The sequence below is a fragment of the Syngnathus typhle genome, linkage group LG9 (genome assembly GCF_033458585.1).
Source record: "Syngnathus typhle isolate RoL2023-S1 ecotype Sweden linkage group LG9, RoL_Styp_1.0, whole genome shotgun sequence".
NCBI classification, from domain to species: Eukaryota; Metazoa; Chordata; class Actinopteri; order Syngnathiformes; family Syngnathidae; genus Syngnathus; species Syngnathus typhle.
In genome coordinates this window covers 2,980,155-3,004,808 of record NC_083746.1, presented here as the reverse complement: position 1 = coordinate 3,004,808, position 24,654 = coordinate 2,980,155, and the positions used below count along the sequence as shown (strand labels likewise).

The following is a 24,654-nucleotide window of genomic DNA, read 5'->3' as shown; positions in this document are numbered from 1 at the left end:
TCTGGAAGAAAGATAGAATCGATTTTTTTTTTTAAACTCTCATTAGAAATCTATAAAATATTGATTTTTATTTTAGGTATGATGTATGTGCAAGGTTTCATGAGTTTTCACCCAACTGCTCGGGCCTTAAAACTTTAGAGTTAAGTTATCCTGTGACTTTTGGAGCAGATTTTTCCTGAAAATGAAAGTTGGGATTCGACTGTGTTGCATAGGGTAGAGTTGAATGTTTTTAGTGGATGGATGCATAAACGTGACCAATCCCATCTAATAGGCTAAGTGTGATCGTAATGTCTATACAGTCCATGCCAGTTCCTATCAAATCTAATCGAATGGATCGGCAACAGAACAGTAACAGGATGTAGTCATGTGGCTCCCAGACAGCAGAGCTGAATGAAGCCACCCCTTATCAGTCTAATGTGTTCTTACATGATTATCACGATCAAACTCGAGTCCCGAGGCTACAACTCCACTTTCTTTCCTGACCCGGTCGCCATGACGATGATCATGGGAAGTATTTACATGAATTGATCTGAGATGCCGCCCTCATTTATGAGCTTTATGGGTGACAATAAGGATTTTATTGTTGTGAGCGATATAAGCTGGCTTTGAAACGGCAAAGCGGGACGGGCATAATCGAGCTTAGCATTAGCTTGGGCAGAGCATTGAATCGTTTTAGCTCTTTGGCATCAACTGCATTAACTCATTCAATTTAACAAGGTCGCATCGAACTTAGGCTAGGCAAGTCGGATTTTTGGGTGATTCGTGACAAACAATGGCATCTGGAAAAGTTAGACCAATAGCCAATAGTATGGAGGTGCTACTTTCAGGGTCAGTACAAGATGTCCAACCTCCAAGGAGACTTGGGTAAGACGTCTTCAGTTCGGGTGTACCACCTGAAGACAAAGCTCCTGCCGTTAAAGCTCTTATGGACTGAGGCATGTAGGCTCTGTGAAAGCGGTCGTAAAACAAAAAAATCTTAATAAGAATTCTAAAAGCAACAAAAAAAATCCCTCAACAAACCTTTAACAGCCAGCAACATAATTATCTTATTGAATCATTTATTATCTCACAACATAAACCGCTACGACTGTACACATTTAATTGAGCTTCACTGCTTCCTCATTTTACTGCTTCCGCTGAGGCTGCCTCACTGAGGGAGAGAAATCTGGCTTCTTGAAGGCTCCTTTGCATACTAAGTAGTGATTGGGCGTTTACTAGGGGGAGTGTCTCACATCATGCTGCAGACAAGACAGAGGCTCATTATGGTAGACTGGGCAACGGTGCGCTTGGCGTAAAAACCTGCGTAACTTCATTTACATGCTAGTCTAGCGTGTTCGTAGCCGTGCTGCGGTCATCAGAAAACAGCAGGTCTAGTTCCAGATGCTGGCGGTCGAACGTGCGTTTGGTGTATTTGGCGCAAGGTCCAGCAATATACATAAAGAAGGGAACAAAAAAAGGGCCCGTTGAGGGCCGTTCAGTTGGTTTGATTCGAGGGGGCAAGACTTATTTGCAAAATCTTGCCCCTAGGTTTAGATTCTCCCTTGGTATCAAAAGTATTGATTCACGTGAAGATGCACACAGTCTAATAGAGTTCCATGATACCCACCGGGGAAGCCTAAAAAAGTCCGCCCGGGCATCGCTGGTGAGAGCCATGACTTCTTGAGCACGGTGTTCAAGTGTGACTGTATGGAATCAGTGTCTTGAAATGGCAGATCACAATCCGGTTTCGAACAAAGTCAAGGTCTAGTGTGGACCCATCTTCAATCGCTATTCAAGAAAGATCAAATATGTGTGCTATCGTGCAGTTACAAGGCTTTATCAGCGGTGAACTTTGCGATCACACGACCATCATGAGCCAGTCCAACCATTTGAGGAGACTTTCCTGATAAATAGTACAGTAGTTGTTTTTCAAAAGTCGATTGAAAAAAAGACACTTTAAAAAGCCTGCTCAAAACTAGTGAGTTTCCTAGGCTGCGAGAATGTGGCTTTTATATAAAGGGTCAATGTTAAGTAGCACTTTATTATACTGTAGATTTGGGGGCACGCTTGTAAAGCGAACATTAAGAATTGCTTCGTTTTAAAGGAATATCTGAATGCAGCCGCCAAGACGGCAGTATCTTTTATTTTTTTTATTTTCGAAATGTGCAATACAGTATCCAAAATGTACCTGTTCTGCTGTGGTTGAATTACGCTTGAAATTATAACACAGAGCAACGACGGTACTTGACAAGCGGCAACAGGAACTTGAATGTGTGATTGGTTGTTTGTCTATTTGTGGCATGCGGTTAACTAGGTACTAGTTAATGGCCATCAAAATCAGAGGGGATAGTCCACAGTGTACTCCCGACCCAAGTGAGGACAAGCGATACTAAGGGAGGATGGATGGATGGATGGATGGATGGATGGATGGATGGATGGATGGATGGATGGATGGATGGATGGATGGATGGATGGATGGATGGATGGATGGATGTTACCGGTTTCAAGAACAAAGCATTTAATATGCGGACAGACCAATGACCCCTGAACAACGTATGACACAGACAAAAGCATTTTGTGCTATGAATCCCCAAATAAAATATAACCTACTTTTAGCTAATTGGGTCATAGATGTCCGGTCATTAATTTCAGTTTAATCAACTTATGCCTTGGCGAAAGTGCTCTTGTTTCACTTGTACCTTGAATTATTTGAAAATGATATATTTGATCCACTTCCTGTCCAACAAAAGCCAGTGCCAAATTGCTTTGTAAAACACAACCCAGGCGGCCCGTTCTGGATATGCATTACTGCCTTATGTCATGTTTATTTGGAGTTTTATTTGGGTTCATTTAGATGTGAAGGCGGAGAACCCGATAGAGGCGTATTTTAAGACCAGCTGTGAGCACAAACAGTGCTGATTTGCTGCATTAATGCAGTTGGCGTTTTTTTTTTTTTTTTTTTTTTAACTCAGACTTTTATTTGTACAGGCCACCCATTTACTGTCAATTCTTTTACATGTCAGTAAGTAGTCAAAAAAAAACATGTTGCAATCACTGTGTGGCATGATAAATAATGTAAACTAATGGTGTGTGTGTATATATATATATATATATATATATATATATATATATATATATATATATATATATATATATATATATATATATATATATATATATATATATATATATATATATATATATATATAATATGCCTGCCTGCCCTCTCATTTATGCATGGGGATGGATGGATGTGTGTGTGTGTGTGTGTGTGTGGGAGTGGCCGTATACTGCGAAGAGAAAGCGAATGTGACAAATCGTTATGAAGAGTTCTTATCAGTATAGATCATTGACTCTCGCTGCGACCTGCGAGAGCCCCACCGCCCGCCTAAGATCTGATAATTACACTTCATTAGAGGAGCAGGTTGTGATGGGGCTTAGAGTGAGAGGAGCAATTTAGGGTGATATGGGACTTTGTATGAAAAATTGGTGTGGTTTTAATTATGGAGGAACTGACGAGTTGGCTATGGTGACCATATCTGGGTTTTCAAAAATGGAGATCATTTTAAAGGGTGCTAAGTAATCAGAGTTTGTTTTGATATGTATACGGCTTATAGAATATATATATGAACTGGATGAGAAATGTCGGCTAATAGTGTGATAGTGTTTTTACATCCATGCTAAAGTTGGACCCAAAGATTTACTTGTGAGTCAATAATACAGTTTTAGATTCCATTTAAAAAAGTGAAGCATAAAAACAAACGTGGGTTACTCTGTGAGTAGCTGACAAAAGTTTTCCATTCCATTTAAGAAAGTGAACCATAAAAACAAACACGGTTTACTCCGTGACTCGCTGACAAATTTAGTGATTTGCTGTTCGTGTTGGCTAACCCATGAACCATGACTAATGATTTTAAGATCCGAACCGAGCCATTATTATAGAGAATATCCGGGTGTTAACTTGAGCGGCACGCAAACTCATCGTCACTGTCATCATGTGTTTATGCATGCATGTGGCGACATTTATTCAAGCTGCTGCCTCTGTTTTTCTTGCCTTGGTGTTGTCACATTTGTGTCAAAAACTCAATGTAATAATGCTCCGAGGTACACACAAATTGTACAAGTTTGACAACCTGACTGTCCACACACATATTCTGTAGCATTGGTGGTGCATGAACTGCAGAAAAGCTAGTAAAAAAAAAAAGAAGTGCTGCAGTCTCGGATGCTGCAGTGTAATTCACAAGCACAGCCGCTCGGCAACATGTGCGTATGAAAGCCTCACAGTCGGGGCTTGTTTAGGAGTGGCCGAGTGCAATCTTTATAAAAGGTGTGATGTCCCAGAGGTGTAAGCAGGATCCTGTGCGTGCTTGCACAGAGGAAGTGAGAGATGGTGACTGCAGTCTGCCTCCAATGGGAAGCATTGATTTTCAAGCCCAGCATGGGGACGGAGGAAATGTCAGCCTCTAATTGAGTTGATAAAAACCATTTTGAGTTTCATATCTAAATATCTACACGACACACACACACAAAAGGGCTCCACTTTTGAAAAAAAAACAAGAGGCCTGTGTGTACAATACTTTGTCGTATGCATTTGACGTTTGACCAGTCCGACACACTGAATTCTGTGAGATTTGTCCGCATACATCATTTATAAGGAGTCAAGAGGCAAAGCGGCAGTCACACCAAGCGGTAAAATTGTTTGGGGGGTAGCTCACTTCCCAACCTAAGTTTCAAAACCCTAGTCAAGAACCTCGAGCCTTTATTTGGATTCGATGAAACAAGACAGGATTTATTGAGAGTTATATGCACCTTAATTAAACAGCCAATCAGCAGTGATGCTTTAATGACTAACCTTAAGTTGATTTTTTTACCTATTTAGAAAATAAAACTTATTTTTGTTAACTGTCATCAGATTAAATTCTGCTGCTTATACTGGTCTCAACTATCAGTTTGAATTGAACACATGTGCTCCTACTTGTAAGTACACTGGAGGGATCCTGATGTCATTATTAGCAGCGATAATTAGGCCAAGTTTCACACATTGCCCCACGATGATGCTTTGTGTTTCCATCACATTCTCACGTAACCATGCTTTTTTTGTGGCCAAGCCCACTGGTAATTAGCAACAATAATTAGGCAGACAACTATTCATATAGGGAATGCATGCATGTGTGACTTCCCGGCTAATTAAGAGTATTAATTACAATCAGTTCTTCCTGCGAGACACCGTATCACTCCCCTTTGGGGTTCTTATGGATTCATCTCACCTCAGCATCATCACCAACAACAACTCACTCCCTTCGACATGTAGTGCAAATATACAGTACATCTTCTGCATACAAGACAGATACAAGGTAGAGCGATAGCGGCACATAAGTAGCTTGGGTATTCGGAAGGATTTGCATACCATTGTGCTTCCCATCCCTAATGCAATTTGTGATATACAGTCAGTTCAGCCATATATTCTACGAGTAAAGCTAATTGTCTGAGTCCGCTGAATTTGCTGTATTTATATCCGGATGGGCATTTGAATACATTTCCAAGATTGACTAATTGGTCAATTTCCCCAGTTTCAGTTGAATCTTGTATTATAATTTAAATAATATATATATATATATATATATATATATATATATATATATATATATATATATATATATATATATATATATATATATATTCGCCTGGCTTCACTTTCACTTAACACGTAACAACAGCAGAGCAGACCCACCAAGACTGTGCAATACTGGAAGGGCATATGGGAGAAGAACACATCACACAACAGGGAGGCACAATGGCTAGTCTCTCTAAGAGAAGACCACAGCAACCACCCTAAGCAGAACCCAGTTACCATCACTGTGACAGACATCCAAGAGAGAGTCTCAGGTATGAAGAACTGGACAGCACCCGGGCCAGATATGATCCATGCCTACTGGATTAAGAAGCTCACTGCACTCCATGAGCGCCTAGCAGAACAAATGAACCAGCTACTAAAAGTTGGAACTCACCCCGAATGGTTAACTGAAGGACGCACAATCCTGATCCTGAAGGATCCCACGAAGGGTACAGTCCCATCCAACTATAGGCCAATAACCTGTCTCCCTACAACATGGAAGATCATGTCAGGCATCATAGCGGCTAAGATAAGTGTGCACATGGCTCAATACATGAGCACAACACAGAAAGGCATAGGCAGCAATACCAGAGGAGCCAAACACCAGCTGCTGGTTGACGGAACAGTCGCCCGAGACTGCAAGACTCGACACACCAACCTGTGCACTGCCTGGATTGATTACAAGAAAGCCTACGACTCCATGCCACACTCATGGATCACTGAATGCTTGGAACTGTACAACATCAACAGGAACCTGAGAGCCTTCATTGCAAACTCGATGGGACTGTGGAAAACAACCCTTGAGGCCAATTACAAGCCAATTGCACAAGTCTCCATCAAATGTGGCATATACCAAGGAGATGCTCTGTCCCCACTGCTGTTCTGCATAGGTCTGAACCCCCTCAGCCAAATAATCAACAAGACTGGCTACGGATACCGACTCAAAAATGGGGCCACCATCAGTCACCTCCTATACATGGATGACATAAAGTTGTATGCCAAGAGCGAGCGAGACATCGATTCACTGATCCACACAACCAGGATCTACAGCACAGACATTGGAATGTCATTCGGACTAGAGAAGTGCGGTCGCATGGTGACAAAGAGAGGGAAGGTAGTCCATACAGATGGGGTCTCACTCCCAGAAGGAACAATAACAGACATTGAGGACAGCTACAAGTACCTTGGTATCCAACAAGCAAATGGCAACCTCGATGAAGCCACAAGGAGAGGAGCCACAGCCAAATACCTACAACGAGTAAGGCAAGTCCTCAGAAGTCAGCTAAATGGCAAGAACAAGATCCGGGCAATAAACAGCTACGCCCTGCCAGTCATCAGATACCCTGCAGGAATAATAAGATGGCCAAAGGAAGAGACTCAGACCACAGATGTCAAGACACGGAAGCTCCTAACCATGCACGGAGGGTTCCACCCTAAGTCCAGCACCCTGAGACTGTACACTAGCCGCAAAGAAGGAGGCCGAGGACTACTGAGTGTGAGAGCCACTGTTCGGGATGAAACAGCCAAGATCCATGAGTACATCAAGGAAAAGGCCCGAACGGATGTCGTGCTCAGTGAATGTCTCAGACAATGGCAAACAGAGGAGGAGTGGCTAGAGACACCATCATGGGAGGACAAACCCCTACATGGGATGTACCATCGACAGATAAGTGAAGTGGCTGACATCAAGAAATCCTACCAATGGCTGGAAAAAGCTGGACTGAAGGACAGCACAGAGGCACTCATCATGGCTGCACAGGAACAGGCTCTGAACACCAGAGCAATAGAGGTCAAGATCTACCACACCAGACAAGACCCAAGGTGCAGGCTGTGCAAAGAGGCCCCTGAGACAGTCCAGCACATAACAGCAGGGTGTAAGATGCTAGCAGGGAAAGCATACATGGAACGTCATAACCAAGTGGCTGGCATAGTGTACAGGAACATCTGTGCAGAGTATGGACTGGAAGCCCCAAGTTCAAAGTGGGAAGCACCCCCTAAGGTGACAGAGAATGGGCGAGCCAAGATCCTGTGGGACTTCCAGATCCAGACTGACAAGAAGGTGATGGCGAACCAACCGGACATTGTGGTGGTGGATAAACAACAGAAGAAGGCCGTTGTAGTGGATGTAGCAATACCAAGCGATGGCAACATCAGGAAAAAAGAACTTGAGAAGCTAGAGAAATACCAGGGCCTCAAAGAAGAGCTTGAGAAGGCCTGGAAAGTGAAGGCCTCGGTGGTGCCCGTGGTCATTGGGGCACTTGGGGCAGTGACCCCCAAACTGGAGGAGTGGCTACAGCAGATTCCAGGAACAACATCAGACATCTCAGTCCAGAAGAGTGCAGTGCTAGGAACAGCCAAAATACTGCGCAGAACCCTCAAGCTCCCAGGCCTCTGGTAGAGGACCCGAGCTTGAAGTGGGAGACCACCCGCGGAGGGTGAGAGGGGAATTTTTTTTTTTTATATATATATATATATATATATATATATATATATATATATATATATATATAATTATATTTATATATATATATATATACATATATAAAATTGTATGTATGTGTGTGTATGTCTCCAGGATGCCCGCGACCCTTGTGAGGACAAGCAGATTGAATGAATAATGCTAACCATGTTCAACAACTTTCTGACCTAATTAGGGCAAACTCGAGTCATAAAAAGTTACGGGGGTCATGTCGAATAGAAAGAAGTGCCCTGAGGCGCTTAAGCACAAATATCCCCTCATAGAAAGTTAAGGAGCGTTGCCTTGCCTTTTTTTATGAGCTTGATGCGTATTCCTGGTTAAATATCTTGCCTTGCACTTTTTTTGTGCTGTTGTGCATCCTCAGCACATAGAAGAGTCTGACATCATTTATGGAGCGTTTTACTGTCCGCTCCCAGATGCAACGCGAGTTGTTGCATTTGAATATTGCAGGAGTGTTGCCTGCTGAGGCCAAGATGGACACACACATGCTCTGAATACATAACAAAAGTGTGAGAGGGCTTACCACAGATGCAAATTTGTGATATGGAGTGATATAGTTTTATTAATTTTCCTTTTGCAAAATATACGATGAATAATGACTGCACTTATAAAACACCCGTTAGATGATATTAAATATTGATTATAATAAAACTCACACTTAGACTCACCCCTTAATTTCATTTTAGCAGCCATAAAAACATGAATTGTGATAGGCTTGTAATAAAAATAATTTTTATTTCATTTATAGTCATTATTCTTTGAACGAGAATTAAATGTACAATTACATAAAGATCTTTCGATGTCTATCAGAACAACACCCATATTGCACTCCAACGGTCTTTGAATAGTCTATACCGGCAAAACTTTACAAAGACAGAGCAGTCCAATTATGGTCGATTCAATGTCCTGAAAATGAAATAACCTGGTTGGTTGAGAAGTTAGCAACTTGCGCTTTTCTAACCCCTTTGCTCCATATAAGGGAATTCTGGAGGGTTGGAAAGTAATGTCACGTTATGACACTCACCCATACTGTTACGTTGAAAGCAATTGTCACTTAGCACTGATTAAGGTTTCTGTCTCCTTTGTCCACAGTGGATGGCTGCACAGACTGGTCGGTGGACTACCTAAAGTACCAGGTGCTCCAGGGTGAGCCGGTGCGGCTAAAGTGCGCCCTATTTTATGGCTACATCCGTGCCAACTACAGTCAGGCTCAAAGCGTCGGCCTCAGCCTCATGTGGTACCGCAGCTCAGGACTGGGCCACAGTGACTTCGAGGAGCCCATCTCCTTCGACGGCGTACGCATGAGCAAAGAGGAAGACGCCATCTGGTTCAGACCCGCCGACCTTCAGGATGTCGGACTCTACTCGTGCGTCTTACGGTAAGATGGTGAAAATTTGTGGGTGATGGTTTAACTCCGCAGCTAAATATAAGTCTTTCGATTTATACTGACTATCGGTGTGACTAGTGGCCAACCGATGTGTGGCTGATTGACAGAGTTAGTGGGGCAGATTAAAGTACGTGTGTGGCCCACTGGTCCTACTTTGCCAGATCACTTGTATGATCAATTGCTCTGCCAAATAGAATGTTTATTTTGATGGTTTGACTCACACCTGATTAACTTCAAAAAACAATTCACGCACAATAAGCATGTTGCTAACCAAAATGGAGCTAATGCAGTACAGAAAAAAAAAATAATAAATCGTTGTGAAATTATTTTTTTTGTAAGGACAGACTTTCTGCAGTGAATTTTGTTAGTTTAGGCGGATGTACACTACCGTTCAAAAGTTTGGGGTCACAAAATTGTTTGGGTGACCCCAAACTTTTGAACGGTAGTGTATATATTTATTTAGATAATTATTTATAGATTATATATATAATCTTCTGTGTAAAAAATCTTATAATATATATGTATACTTATATTCATAGATTATATATAATCTTATACAAATATAAGATATAATTTATCATATTTAATTCATAATATTTTATTATATTAATATTTACACGACCGTTCAAAAGTTTGGGGTCACCCAAACAATTTTGTGACCCCAAACTTTTGAACGGTAGTGTACCTAATCATGTGGTAGTTCAGTGCAAAAGTCATTTCTGTTACTACCAAGGTGCGTAATAAGATTAGGATGCATGAAGGCATCGCGATAACTTATTAACCTTTGCGGAGGATAACATCCCTCAATAATTGGCTCGTTGCAGCTCTTCATTTTGTAGAGTTTTTAATAAATTGGGTTAAAGGCCTCTTAAGGAACCAGAGAGGTTTGAAGTGTGCTCCCTTGGTGCGCTTGTGTGACGGAGAATACTGTATATGAGTGACGCTCTTGAATTTAAGTGCGATAAATGATTTTTTATTTATTTGACTGTGGAATGTTGTTCTGAAAAGTTGGAATCCAGAGTACACTGTCGAGTTTGGTGGAAGAAAGTGCCCGATGTTCCTTAACGTGCATGGGAGCCGCTGGGACTTTGATGTCTTCTCAGATGGCACGATGTGAGAGATTTTCCTTTGAGCTCAAATCGATTGTCTTTTTTGTCAGAGTGTAAGCCTTTGAGTCGCACTTGTGACCTGAGCATTCCCCCTCAAATGCTCCTGTGTTTGTGGTCCATTGCGTACCTCCATGCCGACTTTATCAACCACAAAACCGAGACGGGGGAGGATTTTATGTGTCTTGCTTTTTTAGCGATAAGAAGTGCTGATGTCGTGTAAAATTGAGATTGAGAATTTCAGCACACGTTAACCACTTGTCTTGCTGAAATTAATTGAAAATTAATTTTCTCTCATGTAAGTCTATACAACTGCTGGGCCAATAGGGAGTCTGGGTTCTGTAACCATAACGACAGAGAGTGGAGCACTTCACTATGGCAATTTTTCCCGTGTTTAAATTGGTCCTTGATTAACACTTGTCTGTAAATTCACCAAAAACTCATTGCAGCTCAGTTTACTATTTGGCTCTAAGATCTTCCTTTACCCTCAGTGCTCATGTCACATGTGGAGTGTTAATTGTAAGAAAATTCTGCAGCACGACTCGCTTAAAGACCCATTTTCAGAAATATGTCTTCTCGCTTTGAACGCTCACTGAATTAAAGTCTCACAGGACTCACTGACATCTCTTTCATTGCACTTTTTGGGGTCATTTTTATTTTTAAGAAAACTTGAGTCAAACTCTAAATTATAACATTTTCATAGTGCTCCACTTTGGATGCTCCACTGTGTATTGTTTGATTCCTCAGCTGCAACATATTTTTATACCTGCATGACCGTTCTGAATGGTAAAGGGGACATCTTGTGAAAATGAGTCTCTGGAGTGCCCACCTGCCCATCAAGTGTGAAATTACAAAAGCAAGTACATTTTTGTGAGCTGAAAAGTCTGCCTTTCCTCCATCATTTCCTTTCTACTCGCGAAAATGGACTGCTACCTGAGCATGTATCCGCTATTTTGGGGCAAAACCGCTATCATGTCAACATCCAAGACGAGCTGAATGCATGTTTGTGTTATGGTTTCAGATAACAGCCAATGACTCCATATTTTTTAAAAAAGGTACAGTATTTTCCGGACTATAAGGCGCACCTTCAATGAATGGTCCATTTTAAAACTTTGTCCTTATATCAGGCCCACCGGACTATAAGGCGCACCATTAATGCATCATGTCCGATTTTTAATCCAAATCAAATCATTCTCCATTTTATCTTTTATATTTCACCTTCAGATGCAACAAATTAGTTTATAATCACAAAATAATAATCCATAGTCTTTTTGATTCATGATTCATAGTCTTCAGCGGGCCACTTATGACTGATTTCATGACACAATGCTTTGGGCCAGTTTAAATTTAGGAACTTGGTCCATATATAAGGCGCACCGGACTATAAGGCGCACTGTCGGCTTGTGGGAAAATTTTAGGTTTTTAGGTGCGCCTTATAGTCCGGAAAATACGGTACTCAATATGTTACGTGGGAGCGATCCATGAATTGTGACTCTTTTGAAATAGTCAGTTTATAAAGACATTTGAGAAAAAAATAATATATTAGCATCCATTTATAAACACTCACAATCCCACTCCCATGCATTATTTCATAATCATGCTCAAATTGAATCCGTCACGGAAAATGGTCAAATCCTTGCGTCTCTGCCATGGTGCATGCGATAATGCGTGAAGAATCACATCACACCTTATTTAACTCCTGCAGTCATATTGAGTGTGACATCGGTGGCACATTGAACAGTAAGTCGACCTCTGCCTGTCCATCAATGCTGCGACCTTGCACACGCATCCTTCCACAATGTCAGTGTGTGTGTGTGTGTGTGTGTGTGGATGTTTAACAAATACATCTGGCTGCTCCCAGTGGACCTTACTGGCTCAGCTGTGTTATTTCTGATCATATTTGCTTTGCTTAACAAGATAGATGATTACCTACATATGCAAATATGCGTTAACAATGAATGATTTTCCATCTCCTTCGAGTGGACATGATTGGCTTGAAGCATTTCCTCTTCCTACTCTTGTTACCTTCAAGGTCATTGCTCTTGCATGGGGTCGCCTCTTTTTGCTTCCGGCAGCATTTTCCAATTGCTCTCTTAGTCCTCCACTGTGATAGAACAGGAGTCCTCCATTAAAAGTTAAAGTGGTCTCGTTAAATAGCAATTCTTCCCGTCTGCCCCTCGTACTTTACTACTTTTAAGAGTTTTGTCAATTCTCTCAAATGTGTGCCTGTTAGATTACAATTTGGTCCAAATAAGGGTGGCATGGTAGGTCACTGGTTTGCACGTCCGTGTCACAGTTCAAAGGTGCAGGGTTTGATTCCGGCCTTATTGTGTGGAGTTTGCGTGTTTCCTTCGACATCCCAAAAATACATGCTTGGTAGGTCGATTGACCACTCCAAATTGTCCGTAGGTGCGATTGTGAGTGGGAATGGTTGTTTGTCAATATGTGCTCTGCGATTAGCGATTAGCTAGCGACCAATTCAGGGTTTCCTTCGCCAAGTCAGCTGGAATAGGCACGCCTACGAGGATAAAGCGCTTAAGAAGATAGGAGGGAGATATTAAAAATGATATAATTATAAAATTAAATAAATATAATAAAATGTCATAATAAAATTACCGTATTTTCCGGACTATAAGGCGCACCTAAAAACCTCAAATTTTCTCAAAAGCCTACAGTGCGCCTTATAGATCAGTGCGCCTTATATATGGACCAAATTCCTAAATTTAAACTGGCCCGAAGCATTGTCATAAAATAAATCACAAGTGGCCCGCTGACGACTATGAATCGTGAATCAAAAAGACTATGGATCATTATTTTGTGATTATAAAGTAATTTGTTGCGTCTGAAGTTGAAATAAAAAAGATAAAATGGAGAAAGATTTGATTTGGACTAAAAATCGGACATGATGCATTAATGGTGCGCCTTATAGTCCGGTGCGCCTTATATAAAGACAAAGTTTTAAAATGGACTATTCATTGATGGTCCGCCTTATAGTCCGGTGCGCCTTATAGTCCGGAAAATACGGTAAATGTCTTGGTTTCTATTAACTCAAGTCCAGATTCTTTTTGTTCATTCCTCGCAGCCATTCTCCTGCTTCTGCCTTTACATTTGTCTGTAAGACTTACCGCTTATACTGTGTGTGTGTGGGTGTGGGTGTCCGCGACTGTGTTTTACAGCTACAGGGGGTCATAGGTGTTCATATGAAAGAGGTGACTTGCCTTATTGCTTCCATAACCTGAGTAGATCATATGAACCCCCCTGCCATTTGAAGTGAATGGGAGCGTCTGGGGAGCCTTAAGTGTAATGTAATGAAATGGAATGAAAAGCCAATGTGGACCTCCTTTTGAGAATGGCCAGGATCACAGCAAGCGTCGAGACGTCTGGCCAATACATTTGCATTAAGCGCAAGACTTTGTGTCATTTTTTCTTTCCCTGCCATGTTGCTTTTGGGAGGACGTTGAGGACTCACAATCTCTGTTTGTAGTTTATCCCAACGGAGTTTACAGTCGAGTTCTTCCAAAGCAAACTCATCCATGCATGATTTTACGGGCCTCGCTCTGTGCAGTAGGACACGGTCAAACCGGACAAGACAAGTGCTGACCCATTTGCATGGGTTACCAACTTACCATGGTAACCACGTAGAAGATCAAAACAAAAGTGTGAGTGGTGGTGAGAAAAAGAAAATCAACTCTCCATACAAGTACTCACTTGACGTTGAAGAAATCCATCATTACATATTCAGTTCTGTCTTTGGTTCAGCTAATATGATTTTAAGGAAAATCAAATGAAAAAAAAGAAAAGCATTATGGAAAAAAAAGAAAAAAACTCTTGGTTTTATGCCCAAGCTGACATTTCCGACAAGACGAGAAGTGTTTGTGCTTCCTCGACTGGCGAATTTTACGACGTGACCCAATAAGCGATGCAAGCCGCCACATTACTGCTTGACCTTATTAATGCTTTGGTGAATGAACGGCAGCAAATCCCCGCAGCTAGGTTGTCATAGCAACCGAAGGTGCCCTTGTGCATTGTTTGCGTGTCTATATATTTTGGGTGCTGAGTGTTGTTGATGCAGTGGACACGCGTTGCTTTGTAATGCCGCCGATAATGACGACCGTGAAGATGATGATGAATGCGGTATTAAAATAGCGTAGAGTGAGAGACGGCAGGCGAGGCGAGGGTGAAGGGACCACCTCCGGCTAAAATTCATCACAGCTTAAGTGTGTTGATGGTTGCTCGGAAACCAGGAAGCGGGGGCGGGTTCGGCTTGTCCGTGCTCGTTCTTCCTGTTGGGAAGCCTGAGGGTTTGTCTCCTCGCTTATTAGCATTCCCAGGCCTCGGCTGACTACCCCGCCCCACCTCCTATCACTCCTCCATAAATCCTATATTGGTCGCGAGTGTGAATTATTGACTCACTAAAGATGCTGAATACGTAGTTACTGCTAAACCCACAAATGTGAAAGAGCGGGAGGGGTCGAGCAGAGGTAGATGAAAATTTGTGGAAGGACGTTACAAGGGAGGAGAGCACTGACCCCTGTTAAGGCCAAGCATCTATTTACTGTAGCAAGATTGTAAATAAAATGGAATTGTGCGGTCAAAATATATGAAATCTATATTTTTAATACCGTAATTTTCGGACTATAAGTCGCACCGGAGTATAAGTCGCACCAGCCATAAAATGCCCAAACAAGTGAAAAAAAAAACATATATATGTATATAAGTCACTCCTGAGTATAAGTCGCCCCCCCCCCCACCTAAACTATGAAAAAAAAACGCAATTTATAGTCCGAAAATTACGGTACTTGTGGAAAAAAATCACTTCAACCAAAATCAAGAGCACATTGACCACAGAAGTAAAAATGATAAAATCACACAAATTAATCCGACCAAATCGAAGCTAATCTAAACAGAATGTAGATGAAATATGTAACCATGGGTGTTTTTTTCCCCCCATCCATAGGAACTCCACCTATTGCATGAAGGTGTCCATGTCATTAACCGTCGCCGAAAACGACACAAACATGTGCTACAATTCCAACATGCGACGGATGGAGAAGGCTGAGCTCAGCAAGAGCAAAGACATCCTGTGCCCTGACATCGACGACTACGTTGAGCCCGGCAAAGGACCAGACATTACCTGGTACAAGGTGAGAGAGGGTAAACATGTGAGGAGGCATAAAATACAACCGCTTCTTTACAAATAGTCCCTAAATGTCTGCTTACAAAGCAAGTGTGAAATTAAAAGGCCTTGTAAATCATTTCTAATCTTCTTATTTATACTGTGTTGCGTATCAGGAGAGCTCATTTACAAAAGAAGCACAGCCACACTGGGGTTGCCCAGTCATGACTTAATCAGATCATCCCACATACCTCACTGATTTAATGCTTTGCTATCATGTGAAACATAAAAGGTAAGCAGAGCTGCAATGAATGCACTTAGAGGATAGATTAGCATTAGCTAACAAAATCGGCTTCAGCACATACATACTAATAGACGAATTGGGTTGTTTTCACCAAATTTCTCTTTCAAAATGGGATTTCAATTAACTTTCCAGATTAGGAATGGATGAAAAGCATTGCAATGTATCATGTATTGTCTCACAGAGTGCATTTTGAAAAAAGATGGACAGAACACCAGGAGGCAAAATGAGAGGCAATGTCCCCCACCGCCCACAAGGACCAACAAAAGTTCATCAGAATGTGCCTGCTCACTTCTTTCCTTGGTTCTCGCCTGGTCCGGCAATGCTCGCGGACAACGTGGAGCAGCCCGGTGAAGGGTTCAGGCCAGACTAATCACAAGCAGATCAGCAGTAGATTAGCTGGACGGCCGCGACCTCTAGGTTTTTCCAGAATTCAATTACATTCCAGGTAATGACAGTGAGCGCTGGAAACTGAAGTTATTTGGACCACCGTGATTGAATTCTAAAATTGCCGAGAGCAACGGAGAAATGGAATCCACACAGCCATTGATGTCCCGGCTTGAGTGCCTAAGATCTTGTCTGAGTCACACATTAATGTATACACATGCACAGACTAGGCACACAAAAAGGAGTCACAGTCCTTTGTCACTAGTATTCCACTAGTCGGGGTAGTTCAGTCCAGTATACAACCATATACCCATGGGTTAAGTACTACAAAGTACTTTTTGTGCATACAAATATTTGTATCAGCATTGGTTAGTGATAGACTTCCTTTATATGTACAAATTTAAGTTACCGTATTTTCCGCACTATAAAGCGCACCTTCAATGAATGGCCCATTTTAAAACTTTGTCCCTATATAAGGCGCACCGGATTATAAGGCGGCTTTTGAGAAAATTGGAAGTTTTTAGGTGTGCCTTATAGTGCAGAAAATACGGTACAGAATAACTGGAAATGTCATTGGTCCAACCAGATGATGCTGTCGTTCTCAGGAATGTCATCCAAAGCAGTGGCGCGCGAGCATCATCCAGAAGAGAGACATTCTGTCTTTCCAGGAAGTGAAGGAAGACGACATTGGGAATTACACCTGCGAGGTCCAGTTTGCCGGCTTTGTTGTCAGGAGGACGACGGAACTCGCCGTTACCGGTAAGAGGCGCTCGGCTTGATGAAAATACGCGTCGAATGCTTTGAGATGTGTGGTTAACGTTGGATGAATAAGCGTCAGTGGTTTTCACTGGTAGGGTATTTGAGGCAATGAATTGATGGCAAACACACAACACGTACACCGCTGAGCACTGCTGCAACATCCCGCTGTTGTGCTAATTGCTGCGGGAGACTGGGGCCGGCCCGCAACCATGTTGCTGCTTTTGTCTTCCACCTCAGCACTTTCCAGCCAGTCGATTGGCAGTGAGTACTGAAGGTACTTAGTTAAACACACATGCATGTGAAGAGCTCCAAGAGAAAAGACTAAGGTCAGGAGGTTTATTGTGGCCCTTATCTGCCGCCTGTTGTACCATAAGTCGACGACTACCGTCATTTTCGGACTATAAGTCGCGTTTTTTTTCATAGTTTGGATGGGGGGGCGACTTATACTCAGGAGCGACTTATATATGTTTTTTTTTCACATTTTTGGGCATTTTATGGCTGGTGCGATTTATACTCCGGAGCGACTCATAGTCCGAAAATTACGGTAAATCTCTTTCTCCTCATCATTTACTGCCATTTTGTGTCATTCATGTCTCGATTGATTTTACGCTCCAGCAACATTTGATCATTGCTTTATTATTTTTTTAATGCTTATTCAAAGGGATTTGATATAATATGGTCTAATATGCTCCCCCACTAATCTAAACATTGTGATTAATGTTGCATTTTTGGAATATGATTTAATATACCCTTGTTTATTCATCTCGGGAGGCGGCCATTTTGCCTCTTGCCATTTTGTTACGTCATAGTGCCTCAGGGCTCGGGGAACAACTAATCTGAGTTTGGTAATGTGAAGTTCTCAAGCTGAGCCGTCATTCCCTGAGCCGAAGCACCTTTTCACTTTCATCAAGTGTCAAAATGGCCACGCACTAAGATGGACAAAAAGAAATCAATTTGTCGCACTAGAGAACTTTTCAACCGTGATAAAAAAAAATTATATAATAATATATGATAATTTATCATATTATTTTAAAGAAAATTTGGAGTTTGACTTCCAACAACTGTTGCTGTAAATTAATCAGTATAGCATCAGTAACGTACTTGAGATAAAGATACAAACTTTATACACTACTCACCAAAGGACGGAGAGTTTCAGCTTTTGCTATGCTTCACAACCTTGTCAGTTCAACTTTATTCAACCTTCTTTAAACTTTTTCAATGCGCACACATCCGACTTTTCAGCGGTTCAATACTTTTTGCACAACTTGCTGTTCCCTAACAAGGAGCTCAACTGCAAATTTGCTGCTAACATTTTCACATCATGAGCCAGAGTCAGCACTTAACAATTGATCACCAGTACATTTTCCTTGTGAGGCTTCAGACAAGATCTTCTCAGAGGGAAGTGAGCTGAGAGTGTCATCAGTAGGTTGCTACAGGAAGGCACAGACGAGGAGAAGCGTGTGTGTGTGTGTGTGTGTGTCCAATATAGTGCACTATAACCGACTAACCTCTTGGCATTTCTGCATTTTTATTTACTTTTTAAATAACAAACATTCCACCTCTCTTAGCATTTTCTCTTTGAAGCATTTCGAGACCCACTTGTGGCGGAATGTTTTTGGCAAAAATTCTTCCAAATAGTTTGACTTCATCACAATGCAGCATTCACAGAACCAAACCTCTTTGTTGCTTGTGTTTAATATCCATGGCTTGTTTCCCAAGGCTCCTTGACTTACTCTGACCTCCACGTTTAGCAATTAATGCTATGAGGAAGTCTTTATTCATCTCGAAATATACTCCATTGTTCAACTTCCATCGAGGGAGGTCAGCAAAAAATTAAATTGTTTGTATTGTGATGTTACATTTCGTAAGAAATCACCCTAAAGTTCAAATATATATTTACGTACATAAATATTCGCCCCCACCCCATTACAAATTTGCATCTATATTCCCCTGGTCCATTTAGTCTATTAAAAGCAACAAATTAGCCCGAACCCAGCCATTGAATTAAACCGCCCGTTGTTTTTAATATCCTATTCCCTCGTTTCATGCATCACGCCTGTGTGCCCGTATGCACACCTAGAAGCGCTCAAGATAAGTAATAAGTCATCAAATTAGGGGAGGTAATTACATGTGACACCCTTGTGCTTGAATGCAGCACCAGGTTGATGTGGGGATCCCATTATTGCTTCTTTTCTCGCAGCACAAGAAATAATTACCATTGAAGCATGCATCCCTGACAAAGCCAACTCAGCGACTCAATCCGAGTTATTAATCATTCACTTTGTTGAGAAATATTGTTCGTATGGTGGCTTTTTTTCTTCATCGATTAAATATTACTGTTTGTTTGACAATACGATGGACCCTCGAGTGGGATTTTTTCCCCCACATAAAATAGTGAACATATTCTAGAACTCTATTTCATAATCAAACAGCATAAATGCTGAAATGACGATTCTTTTTTGAAGGATTGGGGGAAAACAAATCATAAAATGCGGAGACACATACAAGCTTAAAGTTGGACAGCATACTAACAAACAATAATCCCCATAACTACCATAACTAATCGATTTTTAACAACTAAATATAAAAAGAAATTAACTGCTGTAAAACATAAACAGTCATAATTAGCAATATACATGTAAATAATTTAAAAAATGTATTTAAGCTCTAGTCTGACATTTTTAACACCCTTTCTTGAAGCTTATGAGTTTCCCCAAAAAGCAATTAAAAAATCAAAACAGTGGTTTTATATTATTATGCTTTTTAAAATGAGATCTTTTCAAACTGAAATATGGGGGCGGTCCGAACTCAAGAAATTTCAGGAATGTTCCTGCACATCCCAACCACGCAGACATTTTTTTTTTTTTCAGTACGTACATTTCACCCCACCCTGTTAAAAAAAACTAACATAAAAGTCCAAACAGCTTCAGAAGAGTGAGGATCAACCGATATGTCGAGAGGATGAAGGAGGTCGTTAAGTTTAAGTGTTCTTCAATACAGAGCTGCGGACGCTCATCTTTGCATTAACCCTTTGCCTCGGCGTGACGACCACGCGTTCATCCGCCATGTAACGGCTTCCGTATTAGAAGCAGTAGCGCAGCCATCATCAGAGCCGAGGTCAAGCTTGTAATAGAGGTTAACTATGGGCATAAACAGGAACTCATTCAGATCAGGCAGCTCCACGAGACCCTTAATCAAGCGTCCGTGCTCCTCGGGTTAATGGAAATGTAAAAGAAACGGAGTCGCCTTTGACTTGTTTTATGTTGTCTCAGCTCTTGTCTTCTTAGCACACTTTGAGAATCGTGCTAAAGAAGTCTTGTGATAATACAGTGGAACCTTTACATCATAGGTGTCAAACTTAAGGCCCGGGGGCCAGATACGGCCCATCACATCATTTTATGTGGCCCGCGAAGACAAATTGTGGATCGATTTCATGTAAGTGGTCAAATGCCACGTGTATGTATAAATGGGTATGCTGATTTATTTATACTCTGCAAACTCAAAATATATTTATCGGAATCATATTGTAAATAAAACATTTGACGTGACCTCTTTAAGATACATGTTTTCCTGTGCCATCACGCGGATCTAGAGTTGCCTGTTTCCACCATATTGAAGATTATAATAAAGTTTTGAAATTGAGGACAGTTGATTTCACTTTTACAGAGAACATGAACACAATTCAACCTCCAAAATGGCGGACAAGCTGATGAATTAAAAACCCTCTCGACGCAATCACTCACACAATGCACATGGGTCGATCATCCTTTCAACCGTTCCCCCGACAGCGATACTAACGCTACAGTACGGTTAAGAGAAGATAAAAAAAAAAAAGAAGCGCATTCGCTTCATATGTGCCGCTCGCCCTGCTTTGTGTCGAGATTAAATTATTAAAGCTAGAGAGCGCGAAGGGAGGATAAAGAGAACAAGAGACTGATAACCCAAAAGTGGAGGAGTGATAGAAAGGCAGGAAAAAAAGATATACAGAGCCCATGCTGCTCCTGTATCTTATCGGTATTCCTCGCTAGTGTTTCCCAGCAGAAAGCGTGTGTTCAAGACTATAAACACTATTATCCTAGTGTTTATCACAGTGCACATTATCGTTTGCCTCCGTCGGACTTACTGTAATGGAGTCGTTTGGTTTGATGAATGCCTCAGGCCCCCCTTTCTATCTGAGCGTTACCGTCCTAGCTCCCCGACTCCCTCCTCCTTCACTCTATTTTGCTTTTTCTGCATTCACCGCGTTTGCAGCACAGACACCTGCGTGCACGGCGTTCACCGCAAGCTGCAAAAACGGTGATTGAGGTTACGGCCCATGTAAATGTAGCGTTTGGCAAGGGGGATAAGAGCCGCGCGGGGTAAGGCGAAATCAAGAGGAGGATCAGCCGCTTTGCATGGTTAGCGATAGGGGAGTGTCATGCTATTGGAATCTCTACATATAAATACTGGGAGAGGAAGCATAACTTGCTGCAGGTGTTTTATTTGTTAGCGTTCATGCTCTAAACACTCAGCAGCCGGATAAATCTAGTGGGCTTTATGTTAAAATATAATTATGACGTTCCCACAAGGTATTCCAATGTACCGTATTTTCCGGACTATAAGGCGCACCGGACTATAAGGCGCACCTTCAATGAATGGCCCATTTTAAAACGTTGTCCTTATATAAGGCGCACTGGACTATAAGGCGCACCCTTAATGCATCATGTCAGATTTTTAATCCAAATCAAATCATTCTGCATTTTATCTTTTTTATTTCAACTTCAGATGCAACAAATCACAAAATAATGATCCATAGTTTTTTTTTATTCATGATTCATAGTCTTCAGCGGGCCACTTATGATTGATTTCATGACACAATGCTTCGGGCCAGTTTAAATTTAGGAATTTGGTCCATATATAAGGCGCACTGGACTATAAGGCGCACTGTCGCCTTTTCAGAAAATCTTAGGTTTTTAGGTGCGCCTTATAGTCCGGAAAATACGGTATATAGATTGTTTAACCGATGACACAAAGCCTCACGTTTTTATTATCATTCTTCCCTTTTAAACTTTTTTGTGCCAGGTCCAAATCTTGGACCATTTGGACGTACATTTTCTCGTATATCAGAACTTGTAATTGACTAATCACGGGTTCCAAATGCATGGAAGGAGTCAACTATGTGTCTGTGGATAAGACCATCTACAGCCTAGGTGTCACACTCAAGGCCTAACTTTAATTAAGTTAAAGTACTTTGACGACACATGCACGGGCCTTTCAGCATGCTCCCCATCCATCTATTCTCCGCTTACAAGGTTTGCGGGTATACTTGAGTCTATCCCAGTAGATTTTGGGTGCTAGGCGGTGTACACCCTGAACTGGTCACCAGCCAATTGCAGCGCATAATCCTATTGCAGTAATCATTGATTTGGTCCAATTCATTTTGAGTGGGCTTATAATAACTCCACAAACCTTTTCCTTGTCTTTAAAGTTTCTATTTCAGTGGGTATCATCACATCCCTATCACCTATGCCATCACTGGTACTTTCTTTGGTTATATTGCTCACAAGATTAGCTGACATTTAAATTCAAAGATATGCGTGTGTAGGTGTGTGTACGTGCATGCGTGTGAATGTATGCTCATGGAGGTGACCCGGGACGTTGCTTCATTCCTGTAAAAGGCTTCTTTCCACTATCGGGTCACCTTAAAAAGTGTGCTCACTTCATATGACCTTATAAAACATTACAGCCTGTGTGCATGTGCATGAATAACGTTTTGACTAAGGTAGCGGAGGGAAATCTTATACGTGCTAGAACCCACATGGCTGATCCCTGGGCCAATGAATGGCTGGCAAGTGGTTAGCGTTGATATGAGAGCAGCGGGCAAGATAAGAGGTGCAGTGTGAAAGAAGCCAGATGGATTTGCTTTCGAGTGAAACCTTTTCCAACTCTCTCTGAATGACATGTGAACATAAGGTTGAATGTACCCATGGGCCAAAGGATGATAGCATCACACCTGAGATATTGAAAGTTGCATTTACCTGGACAGGAAGTGTTTCTTTTTCCTCGTTTAAATAAAAATAGTAAGCACGCTCAGCCAACATGCAGTGTGAGTAATGGAAATCAAGATATGAATGTTGTGCTATATTTTTTTTATTCAGTTGTGTAACTTTATGGTTCTGTCATCTACTCGGTTCTGTCTATGACGCCTCTCTGACAGCGTCAATGAAAGTTGAACCTTTCAGTAAATCGCATTTAATGTAGTGGCCAGTGAATGCATAGCAGCCTTATTCATGTTTTAATGGAATGAAATCTCATTTATTAAACGGAATCAAATTCATTGTGATTGCACAGAGCTACAAAATTCATTTATCGGTTTCAACCCATCCCAGCGATGTAAAAAAAAGAACTACACAGGATGAAACGAAAACATGAGGAAGGTGAAGAGGAAATATAAGTTCTTGTTAGAGAGGGGCACAGCATGAAATTGGAAACAAAAAGTTTGTAATGGGAGTCAACTCAAAATACTTGAGGGAGGGCATGAGGGCAGATGTAAAAACCCAGACCCACTGGGCGGCGAGTGCACACCTGGACGATCATTGAGGCAAGGACGTGTTGGGGGAGCCAACGCAGGGCAGTGATAATCGTTTATTGCGTTTTGTGTTTTCAAGGTCATGACTACAAAAGATGCAATAAATTGCTCAATTTCCCAGTGTAATTATATATTGTTTTAAATGACACTGTGTGGCTTAACACAATTGAATATTCCACCAAGCAACGGACGGCATCGATTATGACAGTGTATTTTTAGATGAATAGCATTGAGTGCAATGGCTCATTAGTTTGGGGTCAACTTTGGCTCTTTCTCTCCCCCCCCAAGCTACTCTTTATGTGTCCCTGTCGTCTCCGCCCTCTTCTCTTAAATGTTCTCCGACTCACTCCATCTCCGAGCTCACATTGTTTTAATTCAATTAAAACTGACATCAATCTGCATGTGACGAATGAAATTTACATCCTCCACAATTAATCTTGGCTGACCTACCCTGCTCCGCCCACAGAGCCACCCTCTCTCCCCGCTTATTATCATTATCTAGCTCTATATAACTGCTACTGGAGCATGAGTGAAAATGAACATCACAATTCTGTCTTTTGAAGTCTTTTTTTTTTTTTAATAAGGGTGTGCACTTCAATTAAAAATCAATTTTTCCACCCATGCAGAGAATGCACATTCCATCTGTAGCTCTCCGAGACATTGGCCTGAAGGTCGTTTTGAGCTTTGTAACGCCACAGGCAGGAATGGGTGGAATTACATATTCACAGTGACACTCATGCTCTCAGGCCTGAGATTACATTTGAGATGTTTGTGTGATAAATATGCACATTGCAGCCATCCGCATTCCCGTCACAATGGAAGGTCATGGGAGTAGGAAGTGCGGGCAATATGGAATAGAATGCAGAATATAAGCATCATGATTATACGAAACACGAGTTAAGTTGGATACACAATTGTCAACTTGAAATAAACGTATCGTATGTGACAGATTGAGACA

General features: G+C 41.5%; 1 protein-coding gene across 2 annotated transcripts in view; it reads left to right on the top strand.

Moving 5' to 3' along the window:
- The window catches only part of il1rapl1a (interleukin 1 receptor accessory protein-like 1a), a 161,167-nt gene that overhangs the window by 66,612 nt on the left and 69,901 nt on the right, over positions 1–24,654 (top strand). For both annotated transcript variants that reach the window (XM_061287920.1, XM_061287919.1), the window contains exons 3-5: positions 9,165–9,450; positions 15,523–15,709; positions 16,975–17,128. In XM_061287920.1, the coding sequence (XP_061143904.1) occupies positions 9,165–9,450; positions 15,523–15,709; positions 16,975–17,128 (627 nt within the window). The remainder of the gene's footprint in view (positions 1–9,164; positions 9,451–15,522; positions 15,710–16,974; positions 17,129–24,654) is intronic.